General features: G+C 50.5%; 1 protein-coding gene across 1 annotated transcript in view; it reads right to left on the bottom strand.

Annotated features, from left to right (window-relative positions):
- The window catches only part of LOC132581717 (filamin-A-like), a 165,876-nt gene that overhangs the window by 105,904 nt on the left and 41,348 nt on the right, over positions 1 to 18,624 (bottom strand). Inside the window, 6 exon segments of the mRNA XM_060253110.1 lie at positions 1,376 to 1,519; positions 1,646 to 1,759; positions 3,100 to 3,293; positions 5,766 to 5,902; positions 7,893 to 8,019; positions 17,621 to 17,758. Coding sequence (XP_060109093.1) covers positions 1,376 to 1,519; positions 1,646 to 1,759; positions 3,100 to 3,293; positions 5,766 to 5,902; positions 7,893 to 8,019; positions 17,621 to 17,758 — 854 coding nt within the window.

Here is an 18,624-nt window from a genome sequence, read left to right on the forward strand (position 1 = left end):
GAACTCCCTTTGGACTTCAATTATGCTTGTCACAACCTTGATCTTGGCTCCACCCCCAAAGTCCCCAGATATTTCTTCAATTGGACTTGGCAACCCTATTTCCTACTGAAGTTGTGGCCTCCCAAGCAATGTTGCCTCTAAGCTGCAGAGTCTTGGGAACTACTAGTATTAAAGCTGTGAGCTGCTGGCATTAAAGCTGTGAGCTTCAGCATCAATTAGTGTGCTCTGGGGCCATCCTTCCAGAGCTAAGACAATATGTGAGCTGGAGGGCAGGAATTTGAGAGCTAGCTCACACTAACTCAGCTTAGAGGGAACACTGCTCCCAAGTAAAAGGAAAAGTGAGAGAGACGGGACTTTTAATAAAAGCTGAGAAGTGCTGTGTAAACAGATAAAAGACCGTGAAGGTTTAATTCTTCAGAGCCAGAGTGCCTTGAGTGACAGGCTGTTCCAAGAGATCTGGTTGCTAATCAGAGAAAGACTTCTGAACTGGATGATGATTAGAGAGACAGTCTCATTCAGCCCTAGCTGAGAGCAGTTTAACACAGAGAACTGGGGAAAGTTAGCAAGGAAGTTTGGGAAGTGGGCAAAGACCCCAATTTGGGCTCCCAATCCTTCCCTAAGGGTTCCTGGGCAGAGCCAAAAACTAAAATTTTGTACTGTGACCAGTGTTCCCTCTAAGCTGAGTTAGCATGAGCTAGCTCACAGATTTTTAGCCTCCAGCTCACACATTTTTGTCTTGGCTCAGGAAAAATGGCCCCAGGGCACAATAACTTATGCAGTAGCTCACAACTTTAATGCCAGTAGCTCACAAAGTATAATTTTTGCTCACAAGACTGCAGCTTAGAGGGAACATTGACTGTGACAGGGTGGGACAGCCAGAGTTCTTTAGTAAAGAAGAAAAAATATTACCAGGGTGGCACAGACAGTAAGGGAAAGAAAAACAGGAAATCTTGCCACTGAGGGAGGAAAGTGGACAGGGCCATCATAGAAGGCTAGCAATCCAAAGTAACCAGCAGCATTACAATATAATGATCCTCATGGATCTGCTTTATACTGAATCGGACCACCAGTCCATCAAGTCCAGTACTGTCTACTCAACTCTCCAGGTTTCAGGCTGAGGTCTTTCACATCATCTTCTGTCAGGCCCTTTTAAACTGGAGATGCTGGGGATTGAACCTGGGACCTTCTGCATGCCAAGCAGAGGCTCTGCCACTGAGCCAGAGTCTCAGGTCAAGGTCATTCCCATCCCCTCCTGCCTGGTTCTTTTAACTGGAAATGCCGGGGATTGAACCCAGGACCTTCTGCATGCCAAGCAGAAGCTCTGCCACTGAGCCATGGCCCATCCCCACTGGGATGGCTAAGGGGAGACACTGACCCTGTAGGGGCTGTTGGGGATGTTGACTCCTCCCCAGGAGACCATGGCCGTGTGCTTCACCGGCTTCTTGGGCAGGTAGGAGCAGCTGTACGTGCCGTTGCCGTTGTCCTTCACGGAGACGTCCATGGGAGAGCCTTCCGCGTCCTAAGAGGAAAGGACAAGAGGGAAGTGTACCAGCTGACTGCCCAAGCAAATGCGCCCTCCCCTGAAACGACCACCCTGTAAAGAGCGCCAGCTCTCTCTCCCACCCACGAGGGAAGCATCTCTCACCTGCACCTGCACCTTGAGAGGTGCCTTGCCACCGTTCTTGGCATCAACGGTGAACTCCGCCGGCTTGTTGACAGCCACACCAGTCTTCTCTAAGCCTGGGCCGTGGGCTTTCACCTGGGCAGAGGTTAGAAAGAGGAGCGGTTGAGCTACTGGCTGCTGTTCCCATCTGCAGACACAGCAAGGAGCTGGCAGGGTTGCCAGCCTCCAGGTGGGGCCTGGAAATCTTCCGGAATTACGACTGATCTTCAGAGGACAGAGATCAGTTCCCCCGGAGAAAATGACTGCTTTGGAGGGTGGGCTCTGTGGCATAACGCCTTGCTGAGGACCCCCCACCCAGGCTCCACTACCAAACACATGAACACTCAAAGCTGCCTTGTACTGAATCACTGGTCCAAAGTCAGTATTATCTACTCTGACAGAAAGAGGCTCTCAGGGGTCCCAAGGCAGAGGTCTTTCTCATCATCTCCTGCCTGGTTCTTTGAACGTGAGATGCCGGGGATTGAACCTGGGACCTTCTGCCTGCCAAGCAGAGGCTCTGCCACTGAGCCAGGGTCTCAGGCCAAGGTCTTTCCCATCACCTCCTGCCTGGTCCTTTTAACTGGAGATGCCGGGGGATTGAACCTGGGACCTTCTGCATGCCGAGCAGAGGCTCTAACACTGAGCCAGGGTCTCAGGTCAAGGTCTTTCCCATCACCTCCTGCTTGGTCCTTTTAACTGGAGGTGCCAGGGATTGAACCTGGAACCTTCTGCATGACAAGCAGAGGCTCTGCCACTGAGCCAGGGTCTCAGGTCAAGGTCTTTCCCATCACCTCCTGCTTGGTCCTTTTAACTGGAGATGCCAGGGGTTGAACCTGGGACCTTCTGCATGCCGAGCAGAGGCTTAGCCACTGAGCCAGGGTCTCAGGTCAAGGTCTTTCCCATCACCACCTGCCTGGTCCTTTCAACTAGAGATGCCAGGGATTGAACCTGGGACCTTCTGCATGCCGAGCAGAGGCTCTGCCACTGAGCCAGGGTCTCAGGTCAAGGTCTTTCCCATCACCTCCTGCTTGGTCCTTTTAACTGGAGATGCCAGGGGTTGAACCTGGGACCTTCTGCATGCCAAGCAGAGGCTTAGCCACTGAGCCAGGGTCTCAGGTCAAGGTCTTTCCCATCACCTCCTACCTGGTCCTTTTAACTGGAGATGCCGGGAACTGAACCTGGGACCTTCTGCCTGCCAAGCAGAGGCTCTGCCACTGAGCTAGGGTCTCAGGTCAAGGTCTTTCCCATCACCTCCTGCCTGGTTCTTTTAACTGGAGATGCCAGGAACTGAACCTGGGACCTTCTGCCTGCCAAGCAGATGCTCTGCCACTGAGCCACAGTCTCTCCCCTGTACAACGTTGCTGACAACAGGCATGTCTTTCAGGGGCTCCTCCCCCCTTACACCCCTCTCCCGTGCCCAGTGAGACGCAGGGTACCTTCTCTGGGAAGAAGTCCCTTGGAGCGGCTTTGATCTCCGCCATGAAGGGGCTGAGTTTGATGTCTTCATTGTTGCAGAGCACATGAACGGCGTACTCCCCTGGCTCCTGGGGCCAATAGCGCACGTCGCAGGATCCGTCGCCCTTGTCATCGCACTCGATTTTCGCCTGGGAGGGACCTTCCACGGAGAAGCCTGGGGTGGGACCGTGCGGGAAAAGAAGGCAGAACAGGGACATGAACGTCGTGCTGCACTGTCCAGGAGCCAATCCCAGCCTTGGGACAGTGACCCGGGTGCGAAACCATCAGTAATTCGTATTATTTGTTAATTTATTAATTGCCCTGATATCGTTCAGCAGAGATTTCCACCAGGTTGGGAGCGCAATACACTCTTGGGGACATACCACGGGAGATGGTCCCATAGATACTATTTCCACAGAGCTGATTTCTTACAATAATCCTACCAAGGCCCCCAAGATAGTCTACTGTGTGCCTCCGAATTAAAACCCAGAAAGATTTTAGTTGGGCTCCCAGAGCCAGCCTAGGAAGCCCACCGGTTTGGTGTAGTGGTTAAGAGTGATGGACTCTAATCTGGAGAATTGGATTCGATTCCTCCGTATGCAGCCAGCTGAGTGACCTTGCAGTTCTCTCAAGAGCCCATTTGGTGTAGTGGTGAAGTGCACAGACTCATCTGGGATAACTGGGTTTGATTCCCCCCTCCTCCACTTGCACCTGCTGGAATGGCCTTGCGTCAGCCATAGCTCTCGCAGGAGTTGTCCTTGAAAGGGCAGCTTCTGGGAGAGCTCTCTCAGCCCCACCTACCTCACAGGGTGTCTGTTCTGGGAGGAGATGATAAAGGAGATTCTAAGCCGCTCTGAGTCTCTGATTTAGAGGAAATAGCGGGGTATAAATCTGCATTTCTTCACTTGACTCCTTAATTGGTCTGGATTCGAATCCAGAAGCATCTCAGACCAACCAGATTCTTCAAGTGTAAACTTAAGAGGGAATAGCGGGGTATAAATCTGCATTTCTTCACTTGACTCCTTAATTGGTCTGGATTCGAATCCAGAAGCATCTCAGACCAACCAGATTCTTCAAGTGTAAACTTAAGAGGGAATAGCGGGGTATAAATCTGCAATTCTTCACTTGACTCCTTAATTGGTCTGGATTCGAATCCAGTAGCATCTCAGAGACCAACCAGATTCTTCAAGTGTAAACTTAAGAGGGAATAGCGGGGTATAAATCTGCATTTCTTCACTTGACTCCTTAATTGGTCTGGATTCGAATCCAGAAGCATCTCAGAGACCAACCAGATTCTTCAAGTGTAAACTTAAGAGAGTCAAAACTGACAACGATATCTGACAAGGCACCTTTGACTCTCAAAAGCTTATATCCCAAAAATCTGGAAGGTCTCTGGGGTGCTGCTAGTCTCGAATCTAGTCCTAAACTTTCAGGTGTTTCACAGGGGGAAGGTGTTGCCACAAATGAGACACGTCCTAATGGCCACATCTGTAGTTTATGAAACACATCTCTCTATAAACTCAATCCATGAGGAAATAGGGAGGCCTTCCAATTCACTGCCTGGTATTCAAACCAGCGCTCTGAGTGGTGCGGAGAATTTACCAGGGAAGGGCTGTGATTGGCTCCCTTGAGCCACTTCCTGTTAAAAATGTCCCACCAGACCACTGAAGCTTGCCAGTCTCGAAGGCAGCCACCCCCACACCATGAGAATAGCAGTTCTTGACAGACCTTACCCACCAATCTGCCTAATCCTATCAAAGGAGTCAGGATTAGGAGCCATTACATCTCACACATGAAGAACATGAACATATGAAGCTGCCTTATACTGAATCAGACCCTCGGTCCATCAAAATCAGTATTGTCTACTCAGACTGGCAGCGGCTCTCCAAGGTCTCAAGCTGAGGTTTTTCACATCTCTTTGCCCGGACCCTTTTTTAGTTGGAGATACCGGGGATTGAACCTGGGACCTTCTGCTTACCAAGCAGATGCTCTACCACTGAGCCACCGTCCCTCCCCTAAGTGTCCTGCTGGATTAGACTAGTGGTCCATCTAGCCCAGCATCCTGTCTCACACAGTGGCCAACCAGTTCTTCTGGAGAGCCAACAACAGGGCAGAGTGGCCGAGGCCTTCTGCTGAGAAGAACATCCGATGAGCTCTGCTGGATCAGATGAGTGAGGGCCCATCTAGTCCAGCATCCTGTCCCACACAGGGGGCATCCAGTTCCTCTGGAGGGCCAACAACAGGGCACAGAGGCTGTGGCCTTCCCCTGAGAAGAACATTAGAAGAGCCCTGCTGGGTCAGACCTGTGAGGCTCCATCTAGTCCAGCCTCCTGTCTCACACAGTGGCCAACTAGTTCTTCTGGAGGGCCAACAACAGGGTAGAGTGGCTGAGGCCTTCAGAAGAACATCAGAAGAGCCCTGCTGGATCAGACCAGTGGTCCATCAAGGCCAGCATCCTGTCACACAGTGGCCAGCCAGTTCCTCTGGATGTCCAACAACAAGGCATAAAAGCCAAGGCCTCCTGGCTCTGGGAATTACTGCCTCTGAACATGGAGTACGTTTCGTAATTCAAACTAGGCCTTCATGCCAACAACAGAGAACACACACACAAACACAAGACAGTACTGGGGAACATCTTCCGGCTTACCCAGCGTCCCAACGTCATCCCCAATCGCTTCCACCACGAAGTCAGCCGACTTGCCCACAACGCCTCCTTCCAATCCGGGCCCCCACGCCCGCACCTTCTGGCTCGTACATTCTGTTCCCACTTTTACCTCAAAAGGGCTGAGGGAGAAGGTTAGGGAAACATTACTCGCCTGCCCGGGTTTAGTCTAGCGTTGTACACAGCAAGTTAATACAGAACCCCTCAGTAACCCCGATCCATATAATAAACACCCACTTTCACCAAGTGTAGCTATATATCCACAGCATTCCAATGTATTTCTCTTTTAGAACAGTGTATCAGGAAAATGTTTTTTGTATTGACATACTCAAATAAGGGCCATTGGCTGTTTATCTCATTACCGCCTCTTCCCATACATGCCCTGGAGGTTGCTTCGTTCGGCCTCCCAGGATGTTCTGACAGTCCTCGGCCCAAGAGATGCCCGTCTTGCCCCTACCAGGGCCAGGGCCTTTTCGGTCCTGGCCCCGACCTGGTGGAATCAGCTTCCTATGGAGATCCAAGCCCTACCTGGCTTGTTAGCCTTTCGTAAGGCCTGTAAAGCGGAGCTATTCTTCCAGGTTTTCAGATGAAAGAAGCCTCGTACTGAGCTGGAGCCGATGTGAAATTGCTCTTGGAGACGCTTTGCGTTCCCTTTTTGAAAAATTATGTAAAGAATCTATACAATTGAATCAATATTGGTCCCAGGTCTGATGAAGACTGGAAAGAAACAAGTACTTAATCAATTGGCTTGTCACCACACTACTTTGGGACTTGAATGTACATGTTTTGGACATTTGGACTGGTTTCTATATATTTCTTAGGAAATTGGTCACTAGTTTGTATTTTTTGTTAGGTTTTCAGATGAGGCAGAGGGCATCTATCTATACAGGGGTGGTCAATGATAGCTCTCCAGATATTTTTTGGCCTACAACTCCCATCAGCCCCAGCTATTGGCCATGCTGGCTGGGGCTGATGGGAATTGTAGGCAAAAAAACATCTGGAGAGCTACCATTGGCCACCCCTGATCTATTAGATTGGTTGGCCTCCCCTACTGTACTATACTCCTGTACGGCTGTACTATTCTTCTGTGCTATTCTGTAGTACCCTTCTACTATACTATTCTATGCTGTCATCCTGCTGGACCATCCTGTTGTACTTTACTAAATGTTGTAACTGGTTTTTATTATGATTGTAATTTTATTATTATTTATGTTGTACTCCACTATGAGCCCCCAAATGGGGGAATGGGCGGAATAGAAATAAACTAATAATAATAATAAATAATAATAATAATATACTAATCCACTCTTTTAATGCATTTTTAAAAAAATGGCAAACTAGAATGTTTTTATGTGTGTGTTACATGTTTAAATTAAGCCTCTGAGAACCTTATGCCCTCCTTTTATCCCAGAGCAGACTCTCATTTATTGCAGGATACTTAATGGACATCAATCTGCTATTCTGACGTTTATGACTGTTTTTGTTGTTTTAGCCCAGTGGACACAGGCTGGCAGTCCCTAGGCCCGGCTTGTGATTCTTTTAATCTGCTAAGGGACCTTTTCATGATTTTGCATACTGATTCACTGCCCACTTTCTCTATATTGAGGACTGCTTGCCATTCCATCCTACTGTCTGACAAAGTGTGCTTAGAGCACACGAAAGCTTACATTTTGAACAAAAGTTTGTTGGTTTTAAAGGTGCCACTTGACTCTACTTGCTCCAGACCAACACAGCTGCCCACCTGGACATATCTCCTTCCCTGTGTGCCAACTATGGTAATCAGGCAGCCATCCGCTGGCTATTCCACCATCTGGCAGGGCCTTCTCCATTGTGGCCCCTGCTCTGAGGAATGGGCTCCCTGAAGAGGTGAAGGGGGGGGGGTCCTCCTTGGAGATCTCCTGGGGCACAGCAAGGCCTGCCTCCTCACCAGGGCTTTGGAAAGGGGTTGAATAGCAGGCGTCTTTTAAAGGAGGGAGGAATTTGGGTTTGGCTATTTTGCTTTTGGTTTTAAACTGAAAAATGTCTTTTATTGTTCTCGTAAGCCGCTTTAAACCACCAGGAGAAGCAGATAAAAATGTTATAATGGATAAAACACACAAGTCAGTGCCTTACCTGCGAGGGATATGCTGCCCGCCCCAGGTGATGGTGACCGTGTAGTTGCCAGATACAGTTGGATAGTACTCAAAGCTGTAGACTCCATCCCCAAGGTCTTTCTGCTTCACGCGTTCTTCCAGGCCTTCTGCAAAGGAGAGATTAAGAACAGCCCTGATGCATCAGACCAGTGGTCCATCTGGTCCACCATCCTCCAGTCTCACGCGGGGGCCACCTAGTTCCTCTGGAGGGCCAACAACAGTGAATAGAAGCCAAGGCCTTTATAAGAACATCAGAAGAGCCCTGCTGGATCAAATCAGTGGTCCCTCTAGTCCAGCATCCTGTCTCACACAGTGGCCAACCAGTTCCTCTGTTGGGTCAACAACAGGGCAGAGAGGCTGAGGCCTTCATAAGTACATCAGAAGAGCCCTGCTGGATCAGACCAGTGGTCCATCTAGCCTCACACAGTGGCCCCAATCAGTCCCTCTGGAGGGCCAACAACAGGGCAGAGAGGCTGAGGCCTTCATAAGTACATCAGAAAAGCCCTGCTGGATCAGACCAGTGGTCCATCTAGCCTCACACAGTGGCCCCAATCAGTCCCTCTGGATGGCCAACAACAGGGAGACGGAGGCCTTCCCTCGCTAAGAACACCAGAAGAGCCCTAGAGGATCAGATCAGGTGGTCCACCCAGCCCAGCATCCTGTCTCACACAGTGGCCAGCCAGTTACCACAAACAGCAAACAACAGGTCCATAGAGGGCGAGGACTACCCCTGATGTTGCCTCCTGGCTCTGGGATTCATGGCCTGACTGCCTCTGAATGTGGACCTGTCACCATGGCTAGCGGCCGCTGATAGACCTTCTCCTCCATGAAGCTGAGGAATCCCTTTTTCTAGCTGTTTATTCCTGTGGTTATCACTGCATCCTTTGGCAGATAATTCCACATTTTAATCTCTCTCAAGGTAAAGAAATATTTTGTCCACCGTGAAATCTACTGCCCCTCAGTTTCATACAGATGCCCTCGAGTTCTTGTTATTTTTGGAAAGGGAGAAAAGATTGTGAAGGCCGAGGCAGATTCTAGGCCCACAGACGAAGCAAAGCCAAAACACACCAAGTGCAATGGTTCTCCTAACCACCAAGTTCTCAAATAACAATATATATTTTTTGCAAGATATAGGGGTGAAAGCGGAAAAGTTATCATGACCGGCCTGAAGGCCGGGAGTGATGCCTTTGGAAGAGACAGGAAAAAGTCATGCTGTTTAAAGAAACCACACGGTGGTCTCGAGTTTTTAATCAGACAATGTCACTTTTACTCTGCATCTACAAGGACAGTCTGACCTGCTCTGACCACCCCCTCCCCCCAAGGAGAGCGGGGATTCCTAGAACCCCACATGTTGCTTCCACCCCGTTCTCAGTTGCACAGCACACAAACCCTCTGCTTTCAGTAATGGATGGGAAGGGTATGTTGTCGAAGCTGTTAAGTGACAAATGCAATTTGGGGGGGGGGGAATCAGGCCCCCAAGCAACTGGGCGCCGTCTGCTTCCTTCTCCCTCTCTCTTGCTTCTTCCTGCATAACAGCTTGCTTTGCAAGGCTTGCTCAATTGCCAAGGAGCTACGGAGCAAAACCTCTGTTTTCTCCATTGGCTGAGGCTCCTCCTTTAGGGGGGGGAAGGAGAGCTTGCTTTGCCAGGCTCTCTCAGTGGCACAGCAGAGCTACTGAGCCAAGCCTCTCTTCCTTCTGTTGGCTGAGGCTCCTCGCCCCGGTCCCCTGGGGAAGGAAGGAAAGAGCCAGATCTTCCTTTGCCCAGGAAATAAAAAGAAAGCATCTTTAAGACCAATGAGTGTTAACGTTTTAAGCATGTTTTAAGTTCTAAAAAAATATATATATTTGTGTTTGTCTGTGTTCTTTATACAATTTATATCTCTGCTACCTAATCTTAAATAGGCACACATATGGCTCGGCCCAACCTGACACAGCCTGGCCCAACAAGGTCTCATTTATGTCAGATCCGGCCCTCATAACAAATGAGTTCGACATCCCTGCTCTATTTGCTTGCACGGCCTCAGGGTTATTTTTGTAACTGCCCAAGTCCACTTGCTGGTTCGGGGCTGCAGCTCATAGTGGGATAGCTGACTCGTGCACGGCATGCGGGAGGAAGGCATGACTCATCAGGATTCCTCAGCCAGGACAGAGGCGGATTAACCTTTCCTACGCTCCCGCTATTTCCTTGCTGCGTCCAAAGCCACCTGTAAGATGCAGGACACAGTTCCTGAATCGAAACCTTGACGTTTAACATCAAAGTTCCAACTCTGACCTGGATAGCACAGCCAAGTCCCGTCTCGTCAGACCTTGGGAGCTGAGCAGGGTCAAAACTCTGGCGAGTTCTTGGGCGGGAGAACTCCTTGGAATACCAGCAGTCAGGAGGGCAGGGGCAGGTTTTATCCAGCCGCCACCCTGAATATCCTCCAGGCCCTCAGTAGGGGTCAGTCACCAGCAGGGCCTTTTTTTGGAACAGGAGCTCCTTTGCATATTAGGCCACACCTCCCTGATGTAGCCAATCCTCCTGGAGCTTACAGGGCCTACTGGGGCTTACATGGGTGGAATTCTAGCAGGTGCTCCTTTGCATATTAGGCCACACCTCCCTGATGTAGCCAATCCTCCTGCAGCTTACAGGGCTCTTTGTACAGGGCCTATTATAAGCTCCAAAAGGATTGGCTATAGCAGGGGCAGGGCTTTTTTTGTAGCAAGAGCTCCGTTACATATTAGGCAGCACACCGCTGATGTAGCCAATCTTCCTGGAGCTTCCAATAGGCCCTGTAAGAAGATCCTTGCAAGTTCTTGGAGGATTGGCTACATCAGGGGAGTGTGGCCTAATATGCAGGGGTGGAATTCTAGGAGAGCTCCTTTGCATATTAGGCCACGCCCCCTGATGTAGCCAATCCTCCTGGAGCTTACAGGGCTCTTTGTACAGAGACTACGGTAAACTCCAGAAGGATGGCTACATAAGGGGTGTGTGGCCCAGGGGTGGAATTCTAGCAGAAACTCCTTTGCATATTAGGACACTCCCCCCTGATGCAGCCAATCCTCCTGGAGCTTACGGGGCTCTTTGTACAGGGCCTGCAGTAAGCTCCAGAAGGATTGGCTACATCAGGGGTGGAATTCTAGCAGGAGCTCCTTTGCATATTAGGCCACGCCCCCTGATGTAGCCAATCCTCCAAGAGCTTACAGGGCTTTTCGTATAGGGCCTACTGTAAGCTCCAAGAGGATTGGCTATAGCAGGGGTGTGTGGCCTAATATGCAAAGGTGTTTCTGCTACAAAAAAGAAAGCCCTGGTCACCAAAGATCGCCATGACATCCAGACACACTCAGAATACAAAAATAAATAAAAATTAAAAACCACCCATAAAAAGTCCCTGATATAATGATCGTGAAATATAATCCTTAATCCATAAATTAGAAGCCCCGTTGTTAAAGCTGCAGTACTGCAGTCCGAACTCTCTGCTCTCAACCAGAGTTCAATCCCGGCGGAAGCTGGGTTCAGGTCGCCGGCTCCAAGTTGACTCAGCCTTCCATCCTTCCGAGGTCGGTAAAAGGAGTCCCCAGCTTGCTGGAGGGGGAAACGTAGAGGACTGGGGAAGGCAATGGCAAACCACCCCGTAAAAAAAAAAGTCTGCCGCGAAAACGTCTCGATGCGACGTCACCCCAGAGTCAGAAATGACTGGTGCTTGCACAGGGGACCACCCTTTACCTTTTTAATCCATAAATTTAAGACTTTTACGTCCCCTACCTTTTTTGAGCCTCTAGGAAACCTTTGGAATTCTGACACAGGTTGGGGGCGGGGAGTGAGAAACAACCACAAAACCATTTGCCACAGGAAGTGGAGCCAACCAGAAAGTGCAGGAGTTACATGATGCACTAATTCCAATAGTAACTCTTCGGCATTGCCGGCAGAAGATCCATTTAATAAGATGCCTTTTTATATGAACATAAGATCTTTAATGCTACACTGGCAGATACTGCCAAAGCCACATTTTTAAAGATTTGCATAGCCAAGAGAGCCAGTTCGGTGTCGTGGTTAAATGCACGGACTCTTATCTGGAAGAACCGGGTTTGGTTCCCCACTCCTCCACTTGCAGCTGCTGGGATGGCCTTGGGTCAGCCATAGCTCTTGCAGAGCTCATCCTTGAAAGGGCAGCTTCTGTCACTCAGCCCCACCTACCTCCGGGGTTGTCTGTTGTGGTGGTGGTGGTGGGGAGATAAAGGAGATGGTAGGCCGCTCTGAGACTCTGTCCCTGAAATGGGGCAGCTTCTGGGAGAGCTCTTTCAGCCCCACCCACCTCACAGGGTGTCTGTTGTGGGGCAGGAAGGGAAAGGAGATTGTAGGCCCCTCTGAGACTCTGTCCTTGAAATGGGGCAGCTTCTGGGAGAGCTCTCTCAGCCCCACCCACCTCACAAGGTGTCTGTTGTGGGGGAGGAAGGGAAAGGAGATTGTGAGCTGCTCCGAGATAGAGTGAAGGGCGGGATATAAAATTCTTCCTCCTCCTCCTATCAGATCTCCAGTGGCCAGTCAGAAAATCTGCTGGACCCACTTCCTAAAAACTCTTGGTGGGTACCAGGAATGGTGTTTGTGGGCACTACTGACACTCACAGCCCCCCCACCCCCGCAGAGCTTCAGATACCTGCAGATCAATTCTCCATTATATCCTATGGGAATCAGTCTCCATAGGGAATAACGGAGTGTCCAGCAGACATTTCCCTCCCCCTCTCCCGGCTTTCTGATGACCCTGAAGAGGGGGGAGGGCCTCCAAACCAGTGGATCTCCTGCCCCCACCTGGGGATTAGCAAACACTAGAAATAAACCACTGCTTTTTTAGGTTGCAAATAAATGCTTAAGCAATTTCTTTCATAACGATTCAATTCTATTATCATCATCACAAACCAAAATTCATTAAATGTCCATAGAAAAATATCAAAAAGTTCTTTCCCACCACTCTTGTGAGGTTGTACTTTCAAAATCAGAATGTTATTTCACACCACTCTTGTGAGGTAGTACTTTCAAAATAAAAATGTTATTTCACACCACTCTTGTGAGGTAGTACTTTCAAAATCAGAATGTTATTTCACACCACTCTTGTGAGGTAGTACGTTCAAAATCAGAATGTTATTTCACACCACTCTTGTGAGGTAGTACGTTCAAAATCAGAATGTTATTTCACACCATTCTTGTGAGGTAGTACTTTCAAAATCAAAATGTTATTTCACACCACTCTTGTGAGGTTGTACTTTCAAAATCAGAATGTTATTTCACACCACTCTTGTGAGGTAGTGCTTTCAAAATCAGAATGTTATTTCACATCACTCTTGTGAGGTTGTACTTTCAAAATCAGAATGTTATTTCACACCATTCTTGTGAGGCAGTACTTTCAAAATCAAAATGTTATTTCACACCACTCTTGTGAGGTTGTACTTTCAAAATCAGAATGTTATTTCACACCACTCTTGTGAGGTAGTACTTTCAAAATCAGAATGTTATTTCACACCACTCTTGTGAGGTAGTACGTTCAAAATCAGAATGTTATTTCACACCACTCTTGTGAGGTAGTACGTTCAAAATCAAAATGTTATTTCACATCACTCTTGTGAGGTACTACTTTACAGTCCACTGTCTCAGTTCTCCTTTGCTTGAAAGACGCAGACAGCACCGCGCTTGTATATGATTCCTCCTGTGGGTAGCAGACCGAAGTCTGACAGGTGCGGCGGCTACACAGGTCCTAGGTTCAATTCTGTGTTTCATTCACCTGCCACTGGCCGCTTTTCTTTTAGCTTTGGAAGCCGTGCTAAAGGCAACTGCTCACACATTACAATACAATGTCACTTTGCAGCTTGCAGTGGTTTATGTCTAGCGCTTGCTAATCAGTACACTGCAGTTTCCGGTTTGCCCACCTGGGGCTTAGCAACCTTAGTCAAACCAGTCCAATGTTCCCGTCTAAGCTTCAGAGTCTTGTGAGCAAAAATTCTACTTTGTGAGCTCCTGGCATTAAATTTGGGAGCTACTGCATAAATGAGTGTGCTCCGGGGTCATCCTTCCTAAGACAAAAACACGCGAGCTGGAGGCTAAAAATCCGTGAGCTGGCTCACGCTAACTCAGCTTAGAGGGAACGCTGCAAACCACTGGAAAACATGAGAACAGACCCTTTCAGGGAATCACTGAATCCTGAACAGCCTTCAAGAAGCCCTGCAGATCGCAGCAGGCACTAGACAACACACCCCAAGCTTGAACTAGCTGAGGGTTGACCTCACCATCTAGCAATCCCCAAGAATGCAGGCTGTCGTAACAGCCCTCCCTGAGAGTCTGTGTCTTCAGGTCCTCTGCTAAACTGCAGCCTTCGAGGGAAGCGACTGAAGACAGACGTTCTTGAGATCTTATCTCTCAGCTGGGAGACTTTCCAGGTCCCCCACGGAAGCTCTGGTTTTTGCCTAGGGCCTGGTTGCCCAACCCTACTTCGAATACTTGTGGTTTGATCCTGAAGCGGCAGATGTCAAAACCCAGCCGTCTCTCGTTACGCATTCCTCTCCTTCTAGCCTGGACAAGACGCCACGTTCTCTGCGACCAGCTCTCCCTGCCGGCCAATGGTCTCTTGCTATTTCCTGCCTTGCTTCTTTGCTTGACCTTTCCATGCACCAAATTCCAAGGGGGGGGGCGGTTTCTTTTATGGCAGGAAGCCTACCCCCTTGCCCCGACTCAGGGATTTAGCAAGCCAGAAGCTGGAGATGGAGTGTGATAAGGATTTTGAACCTTTGCTGTAGTTGAAATATGGTGGGTTGTCTACTCCAGGGGTTCCCAACATGGCGGCATGTGGCTTCCCTATTTCAAATGCTTTTCTTAGCACCCGGAAAGTTTTAAGGAGGGCGACAGGTCCAGTTTTCACCTAGCGGCAGGGTTTCCTCTAAGTCAGGGGTGTCAAACATGCAGTTCAGGGGCCAGATTAGGCCCCCAGAGGCTCCTATCAGGCCCCTGAGCAACTGGCTGACATCTGCTTCCTTCTCCCTCTCTCTTAATTCCTTCTGCATCACAGCTTGCTTTGCAAGGCTTCCTCAACTGCACAGGAGCTACAGAGCAGAATCTCTATTTTCTCCATTGGCTGAGGCTCTTCCCTTGGGGAGGAAGGGGGGGAATAGTTTGCTTTGCCAGGCTCTCTCAATTGCACAGCAGAGCTACTGAGCCAAGCCTCTCTTCCTTCTGTTGGCTGAGGCCCCTGGAGAAGGATGGAAAGAGCCAGAGCTTCCTTTGCCCAGTTCCAGCCCTCATAACAAATGAGTTTGACACCCCTGCTCTAAGCTGATGTAGTGTGAGCCAGCTCAGTTTGGGCTTTTTTAGCCTCCAGCTCACACGTTTTTGTCTTCGCTCAGGAAAGAATGGCCTCCAGAGCACACTAATTGATGCAGGAGCTCACAACTTTAATGCCATTAGCTCACAAAGCAGAATTTTTGCTCACAAAGACTCCACAGTGTTGCCTAGTGGAACTTCTGATTGGCTGTGATTTTTAAAAAATGTCACATTGGGAGCAGCTGCCACCACAGCACCAGAATCTTCATTGGGTGACTGAAGGTGAGCTGTGGAAGCCATTTTGTGGCCCTGCGGCAGCCAGTTTATGGCTGTGCCCACTACCCTGTGTCATAATTACAGGGTCAAAAAGGTTGAGGGCTCAGTTTACCCAAACTGGCAGAAGCTCTCCAGGGTCCCAGAAAGAGATCCTTCTATTCACCCTCTGCTTGGTCCTTCTAACTGGAGATGCCAGGGATTGAAGCTGGGACCTTCTGCATCCCAAGCAGAGGCTCTGCCACTGAGCCAGGGTCTCAGGTCCAGGTCTTTCCCATCCCCTCCTGCCTGGCCCTTTCTAACTGGAGATGTTGGGGATTGAAGCTGGGACCTTCTGCATCCCAAGCAGAGGCTCTGTCACTGAGCCAGGGTCTCAGGTCAGGGTCTTTCCCATCCCCTCCTGCCTGGTCCTTTTAACTGGAGATGGCGGGGATTGAACCTGGGACCTTCTGCATCCCAAGCAGAGGCTCTGTCACTGAGCCAGGGTCTAAAGTCAAGGTCTTTCCCATCCCTCCTGCCTGGTCCTTTTAACTGGAGATGGCGGGGATTGAACCTGGGGCCTTCTGCATCCCAAGCAGAGGCTCTGTCACTGAGCCAGGGTCTCAGGTCAGGGTCTTTCCCATCCCCTCCTGCCTGGTCCTTTTAACTGGAGATGGCGGGGATTGAAGCTGGGACCTTCTGCATCCCAAGCAGAGGCTCTGCCACTGAGCCAGGGTCTCAGGTCAGGGTCTTTCCCATCCCCTCCTGCCTGGTCCTTTTAACTGGAGATGCTGGGGGATTGAACCTGGGACCTTCTGCATCCCAAGCAGAGGCTCTGCCGCTGAGCCAGGGTCTCAGGTCAGGGTCTTTCCCATCCCCTCCTGCCTGGTCCTTTTAACTGGAGATGCCGGGGATTGAAGCTGGGACCTTCTGCATCCCAAGCAGAGGCTCTGCCACTGAGCCAGGGTCTCAGGTCAGGGTCTTTCCCATCCCCTCCTGCCTGGTCCTTTTAACTGGAGATGCCGGGGATTGAAGCTGGGACCTTCGCATCCCAAGCAGAGGCTCTGCCACTGAGCCAGGGTCTCAGGTCAGGGTCTTTCCCATCCCCTCCTGCCTGGTCCTTTTAACTGGAGATGGCGGGGATTGAACCTGGGGCCTTCTGCATCCCAAGCAGAGGCTCTGCCACTGAGCCAGGGTCTCAGGTCAGGGTCTTTCCCATCCCCTCCTGCCTGGTCCTTTTAACTGGAGATGGCGGGGATTGAAGCTGGGACCTTCTGCATCCCAAGCAGAGGCTCTGCCACTGAGCCAGGGTCTCAGGTCAGGGTCTTTCCCATCCCCTCCTGCCTGGTCCTTTTAACTGGAGATGCCGGGGATTGAAGCTGGGACCTTCTGCATCCCAAGCAGAGGCTCTGCCACTGAGCCAGGGTCTCAGGTCAGGGTCTTTCCCATCCCCTCCTGCCTGGTCCTTTTAACTGGAGATGCCGGGGATTGAAGCTGGGACCTTCTGCATCCCAAGCAGAGGCTCTGCCACTGAGCCAGGGTCTATGGTCAAGGTCTTTCCCATCCCCTCCTGCCTGGTCCTTTTAACTGGAGATGGCGGGGATTGAACCTGGGGCCTTCTGCATCCCAAGCAGAGGCTCTGCCACTGAGCCAGGGTCTCAGGTCAGGGTCTTTCCCATCCCCTCCTGCCTGGTCCTTTTAACTGGAGATGCTGGGGGATTGAACCTGGGACCTTCTGCATCCCAAGCAGAGGCTCTGCCGCTGAGCCAGGGTCTCAGGTCAGGGTCTTTCCCATCCCCTCCTGCCTGGTCCTTTTAACTGGAGATGCCAGGGATTGAACCTGGGACCTTCTGCATCCCAAGCAGAGGCTCTGCCACTGAGCCAGTGTTTCAGGTCAAGGTCTTTCCCATCCCCTCCTGCCTGGTCCTTTTAACTGGAGATGCTGGGGATTGAACCTGGGATCTTCTGCATGCCAAGCAGAGGCTCTGCCATTGAGCCAGGGGCTCAGGTCAAGGTCTTTCCCATCCCCTCCTGCCTGGTCCTTTTAACTGGAGATGCTGGGGATTGAACCTGGGATCCTCTGCATGCCAAGCAGAGGCTCTTTCACGTAGCGACAATCCCTCACCACCATTCCTCTTTTGAAAGTCAGTGAGGTAAAACTGAGACTTACTCGGGCCTTTGACTGTGACTTTGAGTTCACCGCTGCCGGCTCCTTTCGTGTAGACCTTGAAATCCGCCGTCTCCTTCACCCGGACCCCCTTAGGTTGCAGGCCCCGGCCAACCGCCCGACATGCGTTGGGGTTACACGCTGCAAGGGCAGAGAGAAAGGAGACGGAACAGAATCGAAAACAAACCTGTATCACTCGACTGCAATGCTTGCGAACAGGCAACGACCACCCTTGGGTGTTGAAAGGTAAGGTGAGATTGGAAACCCATAAGCTTCCCCCTCCACGGGGTGGGGTGGAATGGACAGCCCCGCCCCTTGCCAGAGAACTCCTGCTTAGGGTTACCAGACTCCTGCCCCCCCCCCGCCAGGCCTCACCCACCCCCACTGCCCATCAGCTTTCTGGAGCGGCTGGACATCAGCTAAAAGAGAAAGGCCCAGGCTTCGTCACTTCTGGCATACACAGGAAGTGACATCACTAGGGCTGCCAAGTCCCCGGTCCGGGTAGGGATTTCCCTGCCTAGGAGGTTCTCAACCCACCAGCCCACACTGGGCCGGTGGGGGAAACCTCGCCCGATGTTGCTGGCGTGATGACGTCACTCAGAAGTGACGTCATTGTGCCGTCACATGGCAGCCACTCTAGGCGTTTCTGGAAAACTCTATGGTTTTCCTGGACGCTCTAGCCATTTGGGAGGGAAAACTCTATGGTACAATAGGCACCACTGCATCGCTGGCAGGGGACCTGGCAACCCTAGAATCACCGTCAGCGTTCCCTCTAGGCTGAGTTAGCATGAGCTGGCTCACAGATTTTTAGCCTCCACTTCACACATTTTTGTCTTGGCGCACGAAAAACGTCCCCAGAGCACAATAATTTATGCAGTAGCTCACAGTTTTAATGCCAGCAGCTCACAAGGTAAAATTTTTGCTCACGAGACTGCAGCTTAAAGGGAACATTGATCACCACGTAGGTGATGGTCCAGGTGAATGCTTTGGTATTTGGCAGGGCTTCT

The sequence above is a fragment of the Heteronotia binoei genome, chromosome 13 (genome assembly GCF_032191835.1).
Source record: "Heteronotia binoei isolate CCM8104 ecotype False Entrance Well chromosome 13, APGP_CSIRO_Hbin_v1, whole genome shotgun sequence".
In the NCBI taxonomy this organism is placed as follows: domain Eukaryota; kingdom Metazoa; phylum Chordata; class Lepidosauria; order Squamata; family Gekkonidae; genus Heteronotia; species Heteronotia binoei.